The sequence below is a fragment of the Cynoglossus semilaevis genome, chromosome 17 (assembly GCF_000523025.1).
Source record: "Cynoglossus semilaevis isolate Cse_v1.0 chromosome 17, Cse_v1.0, whole genome shotgun sequence".
Lineage (NCBI taxonomy): Eukaryota > Metazoa > Chordata > Actinopteri > Pleuronectiformes > Cynoglossidae > Cynoglossus > Cynoglossus semilaevis.
In genome coordinates this window covers 910,409-932,787 of record NC_024323.1, presented here as the reverse complement: position 1 = coordinate 932,787, position 22,379 = coordinate 910,409, and the positions used below count along the sequence as shown (strand labels likewise).

At 39.2% G+C, this 22,379-nt stretch overlaps 2 protein-coding genes across 4 annotated transcripts; both read left to right on the top strand.

Moving 5' to 3' along the window:
• The first annotated feature begins 874 nt into the window (after positions 1–874).
• On the top strand, positions 875–8,437 carry ifi35 (interferon-induced protein 35). 3 transcript variants are annotated; one of them, XM_025064702.1, is made up of 8 exons: positions 875–1,113; positions 2,231–2,389; positions 3,029–3,145; positions 3,229–3,379; positions 4,819–4,928; positions 5,270–5,453; positions 5,648–5,757; positions 6,975–7,619. In XM_025064702.1, exons 1-8 carry the CDS (start codon positions 1,030–1,032, stop codon positions 7,023–7,025), a joined length of 966 nt encoding a protein of 321 aa, XP_024920470.1. In that variant the 5' UTR covers positions 875–1,029; the 3' UTR covers positions 7,026–7,619. The 3 variants fall into 3 exon arrangements, with proteins under 3 accessions (XP_024920470.1, XP_024920471.1, XP_008327405.1); XM_025064703.1 differs by having other exon boundaries at positions 878–1,113; positions 7,026–7,619; XM_008329183.3 differs by lacking the exon at positions 6,975–7,619 and adding an exon at positions 7,670–8,437 and having other exon boundaries at positions 891–1,113.
• A 2,637-nt stretch (positions 8,438–11,074) lies between these two features.
• On the top strand, positions 11,075–18,738 carry hsd17b14 (hydroxysteroid (17-beta) dehydrogenase 14). The gene is made up of 9 exons (XM_008329181.3): positions 11,075–11,292; positions 11,412–11,450; positions 11,825–11,922; positions 14,135–14,201; positions 14,722–14,813; positions 14,980–15,084; positions 15,176–15,243; positions 15,382–15,478; positions 18,504–18,738. The coding sequence occupies exons 1-9, from the start codon at positions 11,211–11,213 to the stop codon at positions 18,648–18,650; spliced, it is 795 nt and encodes a 264-aa protein (XP_008327403.1). The 5' UTR covers positions 11,075–11,210; the 3' UTR covers positions 18,651–18,738.
• Positions 18,739–22,379: the final 3,641 nt, after the last annotated feature.

Here is a 22,379-nt window from a genome sequence, read left to right as displayed (position 1 = left end):
AATAAGTAATCGGTTTGCCACCATTAAGAATCTTAGTTAATCTTAGAGTTACTGTCAAGCAACATTACCTGCAGCATTGCCACTAGCAAGGCAGTACCTTATAAAATGTCATTTTAACAAGTTTATTTCCTGTAAAGTTTGAACATGTGTTTTGTTTTGTCTTTTTATCCCAGTGCAACCAAACTTGTATGCTTTCATTGTTTTTACAGTCAGAGTTACATCTCAGCATTTGTAAGCATTAGGTCAAAATAAATAATGAATTTATCTGAAGGTCAATAGTTCATCAATTTAGAATATCCTGAGCGTTGGCTGAGGCAAGACTGATGCAACACGCTCAGCCACTCAGTGATCACTTGCTGCCCGCCTGATATTGTTGGCAACCGAGTTATGGTACAACAACCGGGGCAACTTTGGTAAAAAATGTGTTTGTGAACTGAATTGTTCGAAAAGGGAGGTTTTTCGACAACCGAGGTTCTACTGCATATGTATAGTGTGTGTATATGCGTTCTTTGCAATATTATCAGATATTAATTTTAACATGCCTTCAACAATCACGGAAGTGTTGACATCAATCAGCTACTCGATTGGTGTAGCACGATCACGTGTCGAACCGTGCCACCGCTCGCGCACCAAAATCTTATTGCGCCCCGAAGACGCTAGTTCTTTATAAAATGCATCGATACAAAAAACGGGCAGGATATTTTGCGACGAACTTTTTGCGGAAAGTATAACGTAACTCGGTATTATGAAGTTGAGATCGTGTAGTTCCCAGACGTCGGAGCGGAATTCAATTTCTAAAGGACTTTTCGTGGTTCACACTGCGGCCTAATATGAGTTTTTTTTTACATATATTAAAAAATATGCTAATATCAGGCTAATAATGAGTCGGCCGATATTATCGGACATCCCTAGTTTTGGCTGCTTTTGTCATTGGTTTAAATACACTTATTTTGACTAACTTCATTTTTAAACGTTTTATTAATTATTGTTGGGCCTGTTATAGATACCTTCTACAGCCAAACACTTGAGATGGATTCCTCCCTTGAGATGGAAAAACCGCAGCAGGAACACAACATGTTGGAGGAAGTCCTGACATCAATCAAAAATATCAAGGTGCGTACAATTAGGATTGCAAAATAATATCTAACAAATTTGCCAGCTGAAAAAAAAGTCCAATTTGATTAATAATTTTAATAAGTAATCGGTTTGCCACCATTAAGAATCTTTATTGAGTTACTGTAAAGCAACATTACCTGCAGCATTGCCACTAGCAAGGCAGTACCTTATAAAATGTCATTTTAACAAGTTTATTTCCTGTAAAGTTTGAACATGTGTTTTGTTTTGTCTTTTTATCCCAGTGCAACCAAACTTGTATGCTTTCATTGTTTTTACAGTCAGAGTTACATCTCAGCATTTGTAAGCATTAGGTCAAAATAAATAATGAATTTATCTGAAGGTCAATAGTTCATCAATTTAGAATATCCTGAGCGTTGGCTGAGGCAAGACTGATGCAACACGCTCAGCCACTCAGTGATCACTTGCTGCCCGCCTGATATTGTTGGCAACCGAGTTATGGTACAACAACCGGGGCAACTTTGGTAAAAAATGTGTTTGTGAACTGAATTGTTCGAAAAGGGAGGTTTTTCGACAACCGAGGTTCTACTGCATATGTATAGTGTGTGTATATGCGTTCTTTGCAATATTATCAGATATTAATTTTAACATGCCTTCAACAATCAGTTTTTTGCCAGTCTCTTGTTAAACATTTACAGCATTGGACAATATGCTGCATTACGTTCCATCCGTGGCCCCTGCGCAATGGCACTGCGCCCACCTCCTTTCCCTGCCCACCTCCCCCCCAGGGGTGTGCCACTCACTTTGGGAGCCTGTGGTGTAGAGCATGTTGGCTAGTGAATCAAACTCAAATATTACCAAAATTAACTTTTGTCGGAGTCTGATAGAGATACTGTTTTCAACCTAATCGGATTAGCAAACTCGGTCGAGTTGATTTCATTTCTCCATTCAAAATTAGTTTTGGAAAAAGGAAGGAAGCATATATCTGTAGGTATCGGAATTGGAAATTTAGTGCTGGAGAGTATCAGAATATCAGGAAAAAAAGTCAATATTGATATATTGACTTTTATCTCTAATAATAATATATAATATCTCTAATAATGACCGATATTGTTCCTTGACCCCAGCAGTGAAAGTTATAATTTTTTCTCCACAGGCAAAGTATGACAATCTGATCCAAGAAAATACAGAGCTGAATAACACCAAAAAGGATAATGAGGAGATTATTCAAAAGTGTAAAAAGCGCTCCCTTAAACTTGCCCAGACTGTGGAGGAGAACCAGGAAATGTACAAGGAGCAGCTCGATAAGGAATTGGCAAGGCTTTTTTTTTTTTTTTTTTTTTAAAGTATACAACATGCCTTGGCAACAATTTCCCAATTGTTTGTTTTTTTAGCCTTTTGTTACTGTAACCTCTTTTCTTGATAACTGCAAGTCTTCATTTATTTATCGTTTACCAGTTTTGTTGGATGCATTAAACTGTTGATTTTATTTGGTACTCACTTTAGCCATTTCTGGTTCAATTTATAATTTAATCGGGCAAATATCTACTAATTATTTAACTAAGTCTAGCAAGGTGGACAACATTTTGACTAATATTCATATAATGTTTTGAATTTGCTTTTGGCTAACATTTAGCTCTCTGGTATATTTATGGCTATTTTACCATTTGTTTCGAATGTGATCTATTTGAACTAGCATCTGTTCTTTGCCATGTTTTAGTGTCTGCTAACTTGAATTGTTCTTTAGCAAAATTATAGTAAAAAAAATCTCCAAGCCACTTTAGTGTCTGAGCTAATTTTGAAAAAATGGCCGACAGTTTGGCCATTTTTAAGCTACTGCTAATCTACTTTATCATCAAGTTTTTATAACTAACTTTTTTTTTTGTTTTGAGTTTTTATTATTGGGAAGGCATAATCATTTATTGAATTAACTCTTTCAATGCTTCTCTTATAGTTAAAATCGAATTTGCTAAAGGAAGAGGAGTTGGCGCTGATGGAGGAAATCAAGAATGTTGAGAAGGCCTTTCAGGAGGAGAAGAATATAAATGACCATCTGAAACACCAGGCTCTTGTGTGTTAGACTATCAGTATGTAATGTACTGTATTTTTTTTTCTTCAGAATTGGTTCATGATATTTTTTTATTATGTCTTCAGGCCTTCTCCTGCTTGCCAGAGAAAAGGGTAGTTTTTACCGGAAAAAAGACAAACAACGTAGCCAAAGAAGAGAAAAAGTTTGACGTTAAACCACATATTATTTATCCAATGGAAGAAGGTACAGCACTGATCACGTTTGAGAAGGAAGTGGGTAAGATTTTTTTTTTGTGTAATGTAAAAAAACAAAAACTTGTTAAATAGACCTTGAGTTTATAAATCTCTGCCCCAGGTACTCACTTTAACACAGTGCCAACCACCAAATTTACACTTGACTGGTCCGGTTCACCTTAATGATCTTTCTCCACCATTTAAATATTACTTATTTAAGCAAGTTGTGCTGAACATGTCTATTTTGCATTGTAAAAGTATGGGCACTTTTAAACAGTTTTCCGTTCCCCCGAGACCAATGTTCTGAACAGAGTTGGCGCCTAAGGTGCACATTACTACACTACCCACAATACACTGCGGATATACACACACATATGCAACACGCTAACCCGCTTAAAGTTAAACCCACGTACACAAACAGTCACAACATAGTATATCCTCGACACAACCGATTTTATTTCAACATCACTGCGGACAGTGAGCTATTCAAAATACAAAACACACATACTCACACCCGCGCCACTGCACTTCCTAGTCCGGCAGCATAAAGTGTCCCAGTAGAACCGCGCATGCGAGAGGTCTTCTTTTGCGCTACATCTTGCGACAGGAAAAACTTCGTTCGGTGTAGTGGGTGAGTGATTATCTGTTTGTCGTTATCATTGCTCAAAATTTTAGTGGGTTCTGTCATGATTATAGATGTGTGAAAATATACAGTATATAGTTATTGGTTGTGTTCTAGTTATGGGAAATCATGTATATGTTTTAATAATCATCTTATATTTTGCAATACTCCATTGTTAACCCTGTCATAATGAGCTCAACCGTCTGTCGAATCACGGAGGTGGTATTGTGAGACCAGCCATGATGTATGGTTTAGATACAGTAGCAATAGGCAGAAGAAAGGAGGCGGAGCTGGAGATGGCAGAGTTAAAGATGCTAAGGTTCTCTTTAGGAGTGACAAGAATGGACAGGATCAGGAATGAGGTCATTAGAGGGACAACACAGACAGGAAGGTTTGGAGAAAAAGCTAGAGAAGCCAGATTGAGATGGTTTGGACATGGTGCAGTGGAGGGACAGTGGTAGATACATTGGTAGAAGAATGTTAGAGGTGGAGCTAAGAGGGGGGAGACAAAGAGGAGATTTATGGATGCAGTGAGGGAGGACATGCAGATAGTTGGAGAGTCAGAGTAGTAGATGCAGAGAACAGGGAGAGATGGAAAACAATGATTCGACAGAGCTGAAAGGAAAAGAAGAAAGAAGAAGCGCTATGTGAGGTCGTCTTTGCCTCCCGTGCGTTGAGTCGCTGCCAAAGTAAAACTAATGTCAGAAATGTTATCGTCAGTTAAACAAGTGTTTCAAATGACCAGTATCCCTGCATTCATGTCAAACATTGATTCTAGATCTGTGTTTCACAAGTGTCTGATACAAAACACTTGATGTGAAATACTTTTAATCACAGACCATGTGTCTTTCCATCACCAGTGGCTGGGAACATTCTGAAACTGAAGCAGCACCAGGTGGTTCTTGAGAAAGAATGCTTTATTACCTTGGAGGCACGTGCTGTTCACTTGCTGCTGCCCTCATTGGTGGAGGTAACTGTATTCATATAGATAGATAGACTGATGCCACAACTCCACACCTAGTTCTGTTTTCCTGCAGTCATTCATTATTGCAAATCATACCTAGTGACTTAATGCTGCCGGTAGCTCAAGAAGTTATAACTTGGGGCGGTGTTTTGTTTTGCTTTTACTTTCAAAAATGATGCATAATTGATGTATTTCCATGCATTTGGAAACAAAAGATGCTCTTGCAAGACCGCTGTTGTCCACCAGGAGCTATGAATGTAGGGATTTAACTATTAAAATAGGCTTTATGAATATATTTATAAAATAAATCAATAAAACTGAACCAAATCTAAATGTTCCCTTTGCAGATTGACACTGCGGTTTGTCCCAGACGCATATTAATATCCAATCTGCCTGAAATGAACACTGAGACTCTTCTCGACAAGCTGAACATCCACTTCCACAGTAGTAGACGTGGAGGCGGGGAGGTGGAGAGCTGCGAATTTCTGGCCGATTCTGGGACTGTGGTTCTCACGTTTGTTAATCCAAACAGTCAGTAGCAATTTTTTATTTTAATTGATATCATTAATGTCTGTAGAATACTTTCTAAACTTAGTTGTCTTAAATGTATTTAAGTCTTTAATCTTTAAAATATAATAATTTGTAGGCTATAAAGGAAATTATACTTTAAAAGGTAGAATCCATTTTCTGTTCATCCACTAATCCTAAACTGTCTGTATTGGCAGTTGCTGGAGGTTTGATAGAGGCCGAGTACCACGATCTAAAGCTGAACAACAATAAGGTGCACAGAATAAGAGTGACTCATTTTATGAATGGAGGACTTTCCGACTTTCAGGTAAAAATCAGTTGAAATCAGTTAAATTTTTTTTTGTCATTTTTATTGTGAATATAAACTTAACGATATGTAATGTTGAGTGGGAAAAGCAGAGCTGAGCTTTTGTTGATCAAGTATTAAAATATACCCTTTTTTTTTTTCAGGGGTTGCCCCAGCCGATCATTGATTTCCATCTCTCCCTGTTCTCTGTATCTTCTACTCTGACTCCAACTACCTGCATGTCCTCCCTCACTGCATCCATATATCTCCTCTTTGGCCTTCCTCTCTTTCTCCTACCTGGTAGCTCCATCTCTAACATTCTTCTACCAATGTATCCACTGTCCCTCCTCTGCACATGTCCAAACCATCTCAATCTGGCTTCTCTAGCTTTTTCTCCAAACCTTCCTGTCTGTGTTGTCCCTCTAATGACCTCATTCCTGACCCTGTCCATTCTTGTCACTCCTAAAGAGAATCTTAGCATCTTTAACTCTGTCACCTCCAGCTCCGCCTCCTGTCTTCTGCCTATTGCTACTGTCTCTAAACCATACATCATGGCTGGTCTCACCACCGTCCTGTAAACCTTTCCCTTCACCTTAGCTGACACTCTTCTGTCACAGATCACTCCTGACACTTTTCTCCAGCTGTTCCATCCTGCCTGCACTCTATTCTTCACCTCTCTTCCACAGTCTCCTCTGCTCTGAACAGTTGATCCTAAGTACCTTTCCTCCCGCACCTTCACGTACTCTGTCTTGCTGCGACTGACCTTCATTCCTCTTCTTTCTAGTGCAAACCTCAACCTCTCTAGGTTCTCTTCTAGCTGCTGCCGACTCTAACTACAGATCACAATGCCATCTGCAAACAACCTCATCTGTCAATCTGTCCATCACCAAAGCAAACAAGAAGGGGCTCAGGGCCGATCCTTGATGTAGTCCCACCTCCACCTTGAAGTCCTGTGTCCTTCCCACAGCACACCTAACTACTGTTGTACTATTTTCATACATGTCCTGCACCAAACTAACATACTTCTCTGCCACTCCTGATTTCCTCATAAAAAAACACAATTCCTCCCTTGGCACCTCCTAAAGTGTTTCTAGCCTTGCTGCCCTTCCACCTGGTTTCCTGCACACACAAAATGTCTACTCTTCTTCTCTCCATCACATCAGCCAGTTCTCTACTTTTCCCTGTAATTGTACCTACATTCAGAGTTCCAAACTTATAACATAAAACATTGAACACAGGCATGCTCTTCTCCAATCATCATGGACTTTCTTCTTTACCTGAATTACTAAAAACCACAGAACACGAACTGAAAAGACTGCTTACGAACAGCTACAATGATCCCATGAAAAACAAGGGTGAGGGAGAGAGGAATATATACCAAGGGCACCAGGTGAAACGAGTGAGACTAATGAACAGAGACACAGGTGAATGTGATCGCACTAACTCCAGCTCGGAAACAAGACAGGAAAGGGAAAACAGACAGCCTCTTTCTATTGTCTAAATCGAGTCCTCCTGCCAGTCCTTCTCTTACGCTTAGTGGTCACTTTGTCCCGCTGTCTTGCTCACTGTCAGTCAGTGGTTTATTTTTCAGTTAACGCAGATTGTTTTTCCCCGCATTAAATGTTTTACTCAGTTTTTGACACTCCTCAAAAAATGAAAAATTACTCAAAAAAAAAAGACTCAATTACTGTAAATGCAGTTTGTTACTTTCCACCTGTGTATATATCTATATATGTATGTATGTATATATGTATATATATGATATTAGAATTATTAGCAGACAATAGATGTATGTATGAATATCATTCTACTGTTCATTAGAACATAGAGTACACTGTCAACTCCTTATCCCCTCCTCCTACTGTAACACCCCACAAAAAAAAGTCAGACCATTTTTGTCAGCGATTATTTGTCATGATGTCATCCCCTCTAGGCCAAGATGGTTCAGTGTCCTCGGACAATTCTTTTGACTGGAATCCCTCCTGTTATGGCCCAAGAGACCCTGCAAGACATGTTAGAAATCCACTTTCAAAGAAGCAGCAACGGTGGGGGAGAGATTGAAGCCTTACTCTACAACCCAGTGGCTCAGAAGACCTCAGCAGTGTTTGAGAGCATTGATCCAAATGAGGAGGAGCAGTAAACAAACAAATTGTGTTTGATGATAAAACATTTTTGACCAATACAGACACGATTTACAGGCATTGCTCTGGGGTGTTATGATACTGTCAACTCACGATATGCTACAAATCATCGTTTTTTGTTTTGTTTATGATACGATTTTATTATTAACAATATGAGCCCCAGTCACATTTGACCAAATGCCATTTGACATGGCGGCTGGTGGATTCGAACCTGCAACCTTCCGGACCCAAGTCTGCTTCCTTAACCACTAAGCCACCACTGTATATGGGGGTTTCCTTCAATCCTGTTCCTGTCTGTCCTGTTTCCTGAGTTAATTACTCAGTTCAGTTTTGTTGCATTTCCTGCCTGTTCTGATATCCATATCCTGTTTTGAGTATTAGACTTTGTGATTAAAGAAAACTGTACCTGATCCCAGTCACATGAGTGCTACTTTTGGTTCCGGTCTGCCCACTCATAACAGCAACCTCCTCTGTTCCTGCAATACTGACTCTCTTTTCAGGTCAGCTACTCTGAACAAAACAGAGTAAAAATGTATGAAATAAACAATATGTATACAGTATGTGTCCTCTTCGATATGGTCAACAAAAAACGAGTGGCATTGAGTGGAAGGACTCGAAAGGAAACAGAAACGGCAGGACTTAGGATTTGACACTTTTCAGTCTTGACTTGGATTCGACTTGGACTTTACCTATTTTGACTTGAGACTTGATTCGGACTTGAGTGCAAGGACTTGAGACTTGCTTGTGACTTGCAAAGCAATGACTTGGCCCCACCTCTGGTAGGTATAGTAGGTGCCACAACATTTAGTGTCTTTAAACAGGAATCCTCTGTACATCAGTTTGTTTACAGAGAAGAGTAGCTAATATGTTTTAATCAGAATGACTGCAGGGTAGCTGCGGATGAATAAACCCAAGTTTCACCCCTCCTCTTTTGCGAGTAATCCAAATGATGGAAGTATAAATATGGCAAAATGTTAAGAATATGATGATAGCTGATCAGTAGATGACAGCATCTGGATTTTGGTTCGTTGTCATTGTCCTCAACTATATTTACCAGTGCCTCATAACTGATTTGATAAGTGGTGAAGCAAACTGAGCATCAGACGTGATGGTTAAGATTATGTTTTAAACTTGAGGATTTGCTGCGGTGTGAGGGACTTCAGAATTGACTTGGGATCGGATTTTGAGACTCCTGAACATTCATTATTATGTTTTCTTCATTTGGCATATTAGTATTGGGGAGATTTTGAAACATCTAACTAGCTTCTTTATTTTTATGTCATGACAACCATGTCAACCGTTTTACGTGGTTGCGCACCTCATGTACTCATATGATAGTAACACTATCACCACTGACACACCTGCAGCTAGGGTTGTCAACTTTCCAGTTTTGGGCTAGATGTCTATGTCTATGTTTTGTACTGTACGGGAGGGTCCCCCAAATCCCGATCCGTAGGTCATTAGTACCGGACCACAGCAGGACACAGTGAAAAAATTTACTTCAGTTTTACTAAACTACTTCATTCAAAAATAATCCAGTCATATCCCTGTACTTTTACTTTCCAAAGATAATCTGACAATGCTTCAAAACAATAGGTCATTCAGACGTCATTACTAACAGAATAAAGTCTCTCTTTTTTTTTTAAAATATAATGATCCGTCAACAATGGCTTGTTATTACGAGTCCGCAGTGAAGGCTGATACTGGCCGACCAGTCCTTGGTTCAAAAAAATTGGGGGCCGCTACCATACAGGACGGCATATGTTCCGTTTTTCTCTGTCCCTATAATTACAGTGGTCCCTCTCTATATCTCCTATTGCTCCCTCAGTACATCACAGATTCATTATATTTGGGTAAAAAAAAACATTTTCTAACCTAAAAACTGTTTAAGAATTAGCAAAAAAATAAACTAAAAGACAGTTTTGCCCGGCTTTCATATACGGTCCATCCAAATGTATGTCTTTTATTTCCATTCTACAACTATACTGTGCATATAATTGTGTGGGTAATACAGTTTAGAGAGGGTTGATAACACTGTGGGTGAGGTTTGTAAAGGGTAAATATATATGTAAGTAATATAATCCAATATATCTCGCCCTCGCCTCGTCGGATTTTCCCTTTTCGCGGTGGGTCTTGGAACGCAACTACGGCAATAGGAGAGGGATCATCGTATATATTTATATTTCACCATTGGTGGTCTGCTTTGTTAACTGTCGTTGGATTTGACGCGATAATATCGAGCCAATCAAATTGCGGGACAACCAATGAGAAAGAGCTGTCGAACAGTGCGCGGGTTAGAGAAAACGATACCAAAGATCGTGTTGTTCGGATTTAAAAACTACGATATGGTCAACAAAAAACAAGTCACAAGTCATCGTTAATATTTGAATAAATGTATTTACAATATCAGTTAACGAGGCAAACATCAGCCGATACCCGTGTTCGTCAGATACATCGGTGCATATCTAATGGTTGCCTTACAGCCATGTGGTGTTCACGCACCACATGGCGTGTTCATGCATATCTAATAGTTACCTATTTTCAAGCAAAGAAGTACAAGAAAATCTTCATAGCTAATAAAACATTTTATACAGTACAAGTATATTAGAAAATCTTCATAGCTAACAAAACATTTTATATAACACTTAGACAAGTGTAAAGACAACTTTACTCTTTAAACAAGTATTTCCACAAATACAAAAAGCTTTAAGTCATAGGTATTTTAGTACCAGAGTTTTGCCTCTTCTTTTCTGATGAAAACAGTGCTCCCTTCAAATCTTTCAAAATTCATCAGGGAGACCGGATTGAACCCCTTAGTGGGCCGATTTTGGTATGTTTGACACCCCTACCTAAGGAGGAAGGGTACAGAGTCTATAATAGACCCTTCCTCCTCAGTGCCGACTTAGAGACATTTGTGGCTTAAACAAAAAAAAAACAAACCGAAGAGAGGTGGGGGGAGATAACAGCGGCTGCAGTATGATTCGAGTCTATCCTTGGCCAGATGGTGTGCCTAAAATAACATCCCGCCTTAAGAGACTATCAGCAGAGCAGGACAGGAGCCTCAGTCCCCGTTCCCGACTGGAATCGACTCCTCTCGTTCGCAACAAAGAATCGGCTCCTTGAGCCGTCTCGTTCGCACACGACTACGTCACTAATCGAGTGTGCAAATTGCAAAAGGGTGGGAACGTTTTCCAGCAGACTAGGTGGCGGTGTTCGCAGATTTTACAGTTGTCTAGCAGCTGTGCAATACGATGAAGAAGAACAAAAAGTTTACTCTGTCTCGGTAAAGATACAGTTAAGTTCCGTGAGACCCACGAAGCTGTTACCGTAAAAATGTCGCTGCGGTATTTGGACAAAGTGGCCATAGTAACTGGAGGATCGAAAGGCATTGGCAAAGGCACCGTTCGAGTGTTTGGTAGGAGAGGAAGAGATTTTTTTTAAATGTTTTTATATTTTATAAAATGTCTATAAAATTATAGTTTTGCCCTTAACATGAGTTCAGGTCTTTAATTATGTAAATGTCATTTATTTTAGTGCAAAATGGAGCCAAGGTGGTGTTTTGCGCCAGAGGACGTGAGTTGTATAGATTTCATTTCTTTTATTTTTCCTTTTAAAAAAGAGGGTCAATAAATTATCTTTTTTTTAATGAGGTCAATAATCATTTTTTGTCTTTGACTTTAAATGTATTATATGTTTATGTTTCTATTTAATGGGTAGTTTGTTTTAATCTTACATTTTCTACTATTCTACTTTTTTCTTTTTTTGTAAACTGTTACCTACACCTGTTAACATTGTTTTAGTCCTGTATTTAAAAATCAATTTTAAAATCCAGTTTTAATTATGGTTATTCGTTGTGTTGATGTTTATATTAACACGATTGTAGATTGTTGAATGTGACTCAAACACTGAAGCCTAATTTGGCTTTTGGCTCTCTACCATTTCTACAGGTGCAGATGGCGAGACTCTTGAGGCAGAGCTAAACAAAGAAGGACCTGGCAGTTGCACATTTGTCTCATGTGACATGTCCAAAGAAGACAACATCGAGGTAAGATGCGGACAAGCCAGTTGGACCTCATGTTCCTGTTTCACTTCTCGTCCAAGGCTGACTTAAAAGACTTAAACAAAAACAATGATATGTGAATTTAGTTTTAAAAACCTGTTTATTTCATTCTTTTGAAATAGAACTGTTTTTACACACTGACCAAAGTTGGCAATGCCAGCATAAAAAGGACAGGTTTAAAGGGTGAAAGTTTGTGTCTGGGCAGGGCCGGGGGGTCCACTGAGTGTGGGGCTGCTACTGCTGCTCTAACAGATTGAACAGGCGACAGCAAAAATGAGAGCCAGAATAATAAAAAAATAACAGTAATAAAATAAAAATTAATGCCCGCCCCTTTTACACTGCCTTTAACTAATCCTTTTTTGACACAGCATTAAACAGTATGCTGATTCATTCTATCCTTACCCCATCTACTGGCACTGGACCGCCAGTATGCTGATTCATTCTATCCTTACCCTATCTGCAATGGCACTGGACCACTCATAGGGGGTGCACCCTCCTCTTTGGGAACCTCTGCCTTAGCGGGTGATGAGGCTTTTATCTGCTTACCATTGACTGTTTTATGTGTGTACTCTCTCTCTTTTTTTATCTTTCTGTTCTTTGCTCTACTTTTATAACAAGCTGATTGGAAAACATGTGCCTCAGCAGATTATGCTGGTTTGAAAACAAGTCTGTAAAGGTCAAATGCTGTGAACATACAAAAGGTTACTTTATAACTCGTCTTGAACACTTTGTGTTACCCATGTTGCCCATTTTAGAACTTCTAAAATAATCCCAAGAGTTAGAATGAATTCTGTTAAAAGGAAAAAGAAGAACTCATATTATCGGTGATGCGGAAAAAGCATTGGCCGTTGCACTGAAACGCACAATTCCAGCAGTGCTCTGTGAAGTGAGCGTATGTTTGACATTGGTACATCACTACTGCAACACGTCAGCAAAGAGACTTTTGAATAAATACAAAGAGTATTTAAATTAGTAGTTAAATTATAATTTCACACAGAAACCGCCTTGTGTAATTTGAATGACATTTTCCTAGTAGTACACAGGCCACTGCAGTATTATTCAGACATATAAAGAGACAACTAACGTCTAGGAAGCTGATCATACAAATCTATTGTCTCTAATAGATTGTGATGGCAATAGCATGAGTAGCTGTCACTGAGCCAACGCTGGACAAATTATTGTCATTAATATGCATCACTCACTTCATACATAAGCACTCGTGTTGTGGGAGGGGGGTGGGGAGGGTTGCCGGTTGTGAGGAATGCCCTCTGCCATTGGTCAGTCGGTCAGTCAGTGACCTTAAGCAGAACCAGCAGAGCCTCCCTGTGTGTGGTGCAGAAGTTAGGCTTCCCTGTTTGTACTATATTTGTTTGTACTTGTATTTGGTCTTAATTTGTTGCCACGTCCTTTACATCCCTGTTGGGTTACACCTGGATTGACATTTAAAAATGGGCAGGTGTGGGGTGAGAGAAATCACAGAGATATATGTATTAATATTTTTGTACACTAAACAGTTCTGCAATTAACGAGGATGAATCACTTTCTCATCGGTACGCACTCAGTCACTCACTGTCATTTGTTGCGAAGCCTTTTCCCTTTCTTTGGTGGCTGTAACGGTGTAAGTCCTTTTTATTTAACAGGGTAGCGAAATTGTTATAGGCATTCAAAAGGATTTCTTCCATGACTTTTTTTCTTTTCTTCAAATGAACTAATTTGTGAAAGTGAAAGTGAAAGTGAACCAAAGTGAACAGTGGGGAGCGGTGTGTGTGGGGACATTGCCATGCTCAGAGCACCTTGTCTGCTGGACTCTTGGAGCCTTCCGGACCCAAGTTCACTTCCTTAACCACTAAGCCACCACTGCCCCACAACTTAACTCAACAGGAAAGTCAGAGTTGGACCTCTCCGGCTTCCGCTTCAAGAAACGGACGCTTGGCCACCTCCAATAAGTAACAAAGCAATAACATGTTTGCCATAAAAACAAACATTATCCTAGGAGTAGCTGAAAGTAGCCGGGATTATTTCAAAAGCAAGCCAGATGTCTTATTGCATATTAGGTTAAGAATCAACAACATGGATTTCTGTGCTTTGATATGTATATATACTGCAAGGTTAATTGTTTCTTAAGAAAGTAAGTAATATTATATACTGTATATATTACTGTTCCTTGTTTAATGTGTATGTATGGTTTGTTCTGCAGAGACTGATCAACTTCACAGTAGAACGTCATGGACGTATTGACTGCCTTGTGAACAATGCAGGGTGGCGTGAGTTTCTACTGCTAAATACTTTTTTCCTTCTTTGAAAACTTCTGTCAGTAAAATACCATATATATATATATATATACTGTACATATATACATATTTTTCTTTCTATTTTGTGTGACTTTTTTTGGTCAAAGACACAGGTAAACCAAAAACAAAATGTAACAAAGTTAAATTTGCCAATGAAAGTAGTGGTGGATCAACTTATGTCCAATTACAATTTTTTTTTTTTATTTCCATAGATTTTGTACAGGAAGGTCGCATCAGCCTAAAAATGCATAATGAAGAAGACAAAAAACACATAAATCGCCCTAAAATACAAGTTGCACTAGTGCCCTCTAGCGGCTGTCAGTGTGAAAATAACGAACATGTAAATCTACAGAGGTACAGGAGTAGCAGAAACTGATGCATTAGCCTAGAGTGCCCTCTAGGGTGTTCAGGCAGAAGCAATGACAACATTCATCTTACATCCTTACGCCATTCTGTTTCATCTTTCATCCACTTTGTATTCTCTTTATTTTAGACCCACCTCATAAACCTATTGACCAGACCACAGCAGAGGAATTTCGGGATTTGTTGAACCTGAACGTTGTCAGCTACTTCTTGGCTTCTAAAGTAATATTTTTTGTAAATTGTATGCATAAAAATGTAATGCAATGTAATGATCTAAACCTTTATGAATATTTAGAACATTGTAACCATGATCTGCTTCTATAGTACAAATGTGCTCACTGAATTTAGGACTGATCTGATTTAAACAAAGGTCTTGTGTATTCTTCAGTATGCTTTGCCACACCTGAGAAAGTGCCAGGGGAATATCATCAATGTTTCCAGTCTGGTGGCTACAATTGGGCAGATTGATGCTGTGAGCTATGTTGCCACTAAGGTGAGTACAATTACGAGGCAAGATTGATGGTCTGATTGTCAATTAGGCCTTGTGTATGGCGTATGATGTGATGTATTGTCTTTTGTACAAGGGGGCAATTATCTCCATGACGAAGGCAATGGCTGTAGATGAAAGCCAATACAATGTTAGAGTCAACTGGTGAGAAACCTTAAATGTGTAAATGAAATACAGCACATTGTTCAAGACAAAATCAAAATACTTACTTCTGTCTGTACATTTTAAATGTATTGTCTTTTTGCGTGTATACTGATGAAACTCTTGTGCGGGGTGTTACAGCATCTCACCAGGGAACGTGATGACACCTCTGTGGGAGGAGTTAGCAGGGCAGACGGCAGATGCTGCAGCTGCCATTAAAAATGGACAAAATTGTCAGGTAAGTTCACGCACCCTACAGATGCACAGAGGAGCCTTTTTTTTTAGAAGTTACTTTGGCACATTTTTGGCTAATACCTGGTTGATACTACCATGGTTGCTGGGGGGGGGGTCTCTAATGAAGTTTAAAAGACATTAATTTGAACATGTCTTCAAATAAAATGTAACATTAGCTGCTCTACCAAAACATTTTTACAATGTATTAGAAAACAAATCTTTTGACTCTTATTCTTTTAATAAAGTGCTTTTTTGATTATTTTAAGATGACAAACTGCAGAAAATATTGACGTGTTCAAAACGAGGCAGTTCCAAAAAGTCAAGATTTGTGTTGAGATGAACTAACTTCAATATGAGCAAAAGATGGAGTGATAAAAGACTTACATAGTAAGATCACTTGTCAAAAAACTAGACCAATGGAAGCACTGTAATCACATGTACATACTAAGTATGTCGTGTTAGGTGATCAGAGGTCATTTTATCTAAAAGTCATGCTTATTTTCATGATGAGGAAACTTGGATTTGTTTTGCGATTAGATAAGAGTTGATATTGGTATGGACAGTGTGTTGATCAAATTTTCTGGCAAACTAAGCTAAAGTTATTTAGTGAACAAATTCAATTGTATCTTCAAGAGATAAATTACAACAAATTTTAATTCTGTATCGTCTAATGAATTGAGTTGTTTATTTGATGAGCTGACGGTGCACATGGCAAAAGGGCAAAAGGTACAGTATAAGGGGAGGCACGACAGTTGTTCCATTAAATGGTTAGGAGAAATTGGGAACCGATGAACAGATGTCAGGAAGTCAGTCGGGGTTGTGGTAAGCAACAGGCGCATGAAGTATGTTTTTGAAAAAGAATTATGTGTTAAAGGTCGCAAAAAAAAAAAAAGCTGATTTGTAAGAGTTATGAACAACAAGACCTTGTCATGTAACTGTGAGGCTGAACTGGCCAATAGAAGAACTGTAGGCACAGGAATGTACATATACAATATCTAGTGCCTCTGTATACAACCTAAAACTCAATTTGGAGAAGTGCACCTTTGCACCTCATAAGAGAACAGCATCAAACACTCAACCATTTTTAATTTTAGGGGTCAATTTCTTTCTCTACTACAAACAAAATAAAATGTGACTTTTACACGTTGAATTATAACTTCTTTGTTTGAAACCATACGATAAAATTGCATCGATTTTTGATTACAAAAATTTCAACGCGGGGCACATGGCGAAAACCTTTTTTTTTTTTTTTTTTTTTTTTTTGAAGATGTTTCAACTCATCAGAAAAAGTGATTCTCCAGGGCTTACACCCCCAGCTGGAGTGTGTGTGAGGCTTCTGTGGAACTTGATGCTACCCAGATGAGCATACTCCTTAAATAACTCAATTGCCTCACCACAAGCTCTTCAGACAGGTACTCATCTCAGGTTTCTTTAGTAAGGTCACCTTGGTTCCCTGGTAATCTCACAAGAATCACACCTTTTCGTGAGAAACATCAAGAATACCCAAAAAACTACTCTGTCTAGTTGCCCTCAATGTAATGTAAATTTTTGGATTGAATGACCTGGATGATTGTGAACCTACTCAGACATTTGTGTATCCCTGTTTAACAAGAGTTTCTATATTTTTTTATCATCTGACCATAACAGTGGAAAAGGAATTTGAGATGCGGCTCCAAAGTCATGTAGATAAAAGAGAAACAATAAGCCCTAAAACAGATGCAGACCTCTGTCTACAATTCATTTTTGACATATCTATATCTATATCTATGACAATAATGGCGGCATGCATGGACACATCGGCTTCTCTTCACAACAACCGAAAGCTGTGGAAGCAACATTCCTGAAAACTGAAAAGCAGCCCACGAAGGAACCTATGTAGAAATAGTCCTAAATGAGACCAATTCATGAGACTGTGATGACCTGGATGACTGTGAACCTACACACACATTTGTGTATCCCTGTTTAATAAGAGTTTCTATATTTTTTTTATCATCTGACCATAACAGTGGAAAAGGAATTTGAGATGCGGCTCCAAAGTCATATAGATAAAAGAGAAACAATAAGCCCTAGCATAGCAGGATAGCTGCTGCTAAGCTCACCAAGGATGTTTTGGGCAATTAGGGGCACTGTACCTAACTGCACCAAACACCTGCTGAGTGACTACGCCAGTATGCCTCGTCTGGAATAGAAGCCAGGTTTCTGTGGAGTGACTCACCACCCCTGACATGGAGGAGGAGAGACGAGTCATCGAGGAAGACTACTATGTCAATAATCTCCTTAAGTCTACAATGACCCGCAGTGCCTAGACGAGATCCTAGGGGGTTAGAGGAGATAAGAGGAGATTAGAGGAGATTGAAAACAGGATCTGGGTGCGATCTAGTCAAAGTGGGAGGTGGGGTGGGGGAAGAGTACAAGCCAATGACTCTGATGTGTTGCCTAACCAGCTAGGGGTGGAAGAAAACAAAGCTCTGGGGTTTGGCTACCTAGTGCAAGAGGATAAGCTCTTTTCGTCAACTGCTCTAGAAGGAAGAAGATGAGCTGATGAACTGAAATTGACTTCAGTGAAGAAGAAGTGGAAGTAAAGACACCAGATCCACCGACTGGTCATGTTCTACTGAGCCAGATTGGTGGGCTGTATGACCCAATTGTTCTAGTGCAGGCGTGGTTACATTTTTGTGGGTAAACTTTGACATGGGATACATCAGATGGTGTGATCACCTGGTTAGTGTAGTCTAGGGCCAAATGAACTAGCCTCGACCAGGAAGGTGATGAGGTCATGGGCGTTGGACATGTAAACCACTTCATTGACAGACAGACCAAACTGGAAGCCATCCAGAGAGATAGTCATGGGTTCCATGTGTTCTTCACGTTGTAGATCACTGCTAACAAGTGGAGCGAGTTTTCACGTGCCACAGCTATGGCTCTTTTTTTTTTCCTGTATTGATCAGTTGATCTGTTTTACATTTGCCCCTTCCTAGTGCCCCCCAACGTTGATTAAAACAATTCTGGTTTGTTTTTGTTTTTAACAGCTCTTTGGTCGAATGGGGACAGAGGAAGAATGTGGACGGGCTATCTTGTTTCTTGCAGTTGATGCAACATTCTGCACAGGCATCGACCTCCTCTTCAGTGGAGGAGCTGAACTCAACTATGGCTACAAGACACGTATTCTGTCCTGACCTAGCTGTGATCAAGATCTGAATATAAATCTCACTGGGGTCATACACTTCGCAAGCAATAAAAGCCTTAAACACATGGTCAGGAAAATTTATTTTGTGTTTACTGTTTACTGCTTCATCATAATTCATGTTATACAGCATATATGTGTGTGTATGTAAGCCCGGCTAAATGGCGAGGGTTGCGTCAGGAAGGGCATCCGACGTAAAACTTTTAGCCAACACTGCTAATAAGTGAATCACTAAAATTGTTTTCATACCGGATCGGTCGAGGCCCGGGTTAACAACGACCGCCAACAGTGCTGTTGACCAACAGGGCACTGATGGAAATTGGGCTACTGTTGGTCAAAGACAAAGAAGAAGAGGAGGGCGTTTGGTTAGGAGAAAAAGAGAAAAGACGAAGAATAGAAGTGTTGGTCTGAAGTTTGGAACTTTTAATGTAGGTGCAATGACAGGGAAAAGTTGAGAACTGGCTGATATGAGAAACAGATAACCACAAACAGCAAACATTGGTGAGGTCTAGTAAGCATGGAGGACACCCAGCTTCAAATAAAAGGCCTGCAGCCTGCCAGGTAGCTCCACCCCCACACACAGGAAACACCTGACAACAATAATGAGACAGAACACAGGCAGAGCAACAAAAAACAAACAAACTGGAAGCTACACCACCCATAGGTGAAAGAGGGATGTAACACCTCCACACCGAAATCGTGACTTTAGTCTCCATAATTTGACTAGGACATTACTATAATGAGTTGTGTTGTATAAATAAGATACAGCCATACTGCAATAATAACACAAAGGTCAACCACACTATACCCATCAAAACACGCTCACACAGATATCCGTGGAAACGGGCCTTCTGCATCATGAAGGACCCCACCCACCCCGCATCTTGCATCTTGGTGTTCACAGAAACATGGAAGAACTATTCTCTGTACCTTTCTACTGCGTCGGTTGAGCTTTTTTTTTTTTTTTTTTTTTCGAAAATGAATAAAGTACTATCCTATCCCATTTCCAAAACAAGCAGCTCCTTCTGGCATAAATCCATTCACTAGTAAGACATGTTGCTTCACTGTTTTGCCTGTCAGAGGACCAGCTTGTAGGACATTGTTCACATAGTACCGGTTTTTAGGATGTATGATTGGACAATGATGGCAATCTGGTGGCAGGATTTTTTGAAATGTCAATTCTCTTCTTTTCCGGTGCCTGTGAGTGACGCAGCAGTAAGCAACAGGCATTTACAATAATAAAATAAATAATAAAACTGCATGCATCCGATCAAACCTTACAAATTAATAAATATAACTAACACTTTTATCATGACCAATGTCTTACTCTTTTGACTGAAATGTTACTTGGTCTCATGCCAAATCTACCTGAAAACTTCTTACTTTATGATAAATAGCGGCAAATCTTGACATGGAGGAAGTAGAGAGCCAAGCACTAAGTCACTGATTCCGATATGTGGACGACACTTGGGTCAAATTAAGGTACATACAGGAGGTCAATAAATTTACCGTTCAAATCAACGTGGTGGACAGGAACATCAAGTTCACCAGAGAAGATGAAAAACAACAACGTTGCTTTCCTGGACTGTGCGGTTCACATCACTGAGGACAAGCAACTCAACATCGAGGTGTACAGGAAACCCACACTGACCAGTATCTCAGTTTTGACTCACTGGAGCACAAATTAGGAGTAATCAGAACCCTACAGTAGTGGGCAGACATCATTCCCACCACCAACAGAGGAAAGACAAGGGACAGGGACACATTAGGACAGCCCTCAAGACCTGTGGTTATCCCAGATGGGTCTTTTTAAAAACCAACAAAAAGAGGCCCGCAGAGAGGGAGGACAACAGGAGGGGGAACATCACCATGCCATACTTTGCAGGGGTTTCGGAAAAATTTGGGAGGATCTTTAACAAGCACCAGATTCAAACCTGGAAATACCCTAAGACAAAAACTGGTTCATCCCAAAGACAAGACAGAGAAACAAGCTGGACAATGTGGTATATGCCGTTTACAGATGTTGTTTGGGGAGACCAAACAACTGCTACACGGACACATGGCTCAACAAAGTAGAGCAAACTCCTCAAGACAGGACTCTGTTCATATACACCTCAAGGCCAAACACACACTCCTTCATGGACAACAATGTTCACATTTTGGCCTGGGGGGATAGATGATTTGAGAAAGGGCTAAAATAAGCCATTTTTGTCAACCTGGAAAAGACATCAGTTAACACGGGAGGTGGGCTAAGACACAACCTATCACCTGAATATAAGGCACTCTTAGAAGCAATACCCAGAAGATTCACCTCCCATCTGCCAGTTTCACTCATCAAAGAGACATGTAACCGAAACCACTCTAATGAGGATTGCAATGACCCATCAGACTCCTAATGACTACTAAAACTTTCCCAGTTGACCCCAACGGCCCACCCAACTGGAGGGACCTGAAGTAGCTTAGACAATCTTCTTACTTCATACAAAACATATAATGACATGAAGTCCTTTTTTTTTTAACATAATTCATAAACCAGGACAGATTGAAACCCTCTAATGTACTTTGTGTTGCATTTGTGGCTGTATTATGCTTCCTGGGTTTGTTGCTTTAGTAATGGCATTGTTAAGGCCACATGCCACGACTTGTTTTTCTACATTTATGCGTATCATGGGTTGTTTATTTAGACATTGAGGTGTCACAGGGCGCAGACAAAAAGAATCAGGAGGGAGGGAGACAAATGCAGTTGCTACAAATGTTTTGCAAATGCAATGCTTTTTTTCTCACACACACACACACACACACACACACACACACACACACACACACACATATATATATATATATTCTTCATCTATTTATTTTACTGTAAATAAAGACAATAAGAGATTGGTTCTTGTTCTTGAAATTTAGATCGGCATTTGTTTTTGTAGTTTTACTTAAAATATTTTTGTAAAACTAATTTCACATAATTAAAAAGTAATTTTGCTTTACGGATTTTATATTTTGTTGTCTGATTCTTTCTCTAAAGGTTTCAATGTAAATAGAATATTTTATTGATATACATACAATATGAGAATGACTATTTTTTAATCAAATAGAAACTTGTGTTTGTATTTTAATTTAAAATAATTTTGTAGCAATTCACTTCCATATTGAGTTGGATCCATATACTGTAAATAGGAAATATTTGTCTGTTTTATACATGAGTAATTGTAGACAAAATCTTTTATGTATTTTTTTTGTTGTAAAAATCTAATCCGGGGAGCCACTTGGAAGCCGAAAGAGTCGGATACTTTTAGCGAGCCGAGCTCGCTTAAAGAACCGTAATTATCACGAGACTACATACTCAGTAATTCTAAACTGTGCGCCTGACAGCGGAGAACCATGGTGCATTCAATGCACCCAGGAAAACAGATAGACTGCAGGGCGCATTTTATCTGTTGACAAACAATTCTCATTAAGTCATATGTTATTAAGTGTAGTTTGTTGCATACCCTGTCATTTATTCGTTAACTTAACAAAGTTAACAAAGCAAACGTTTTCTTTATTTTTTATTGCAGTGTTGCCAAAAACTCAAGTTGCAAAGTGAATGAGTGTTATAATATATATAAGATATAATGAACCGAAAAGAACACCACTAGTTCATGTTCCACCACAACACTCCAGGCCAAATCATTATCTTATCCGATTTGGAAAATCCATTGTTTAATTACATTACTTT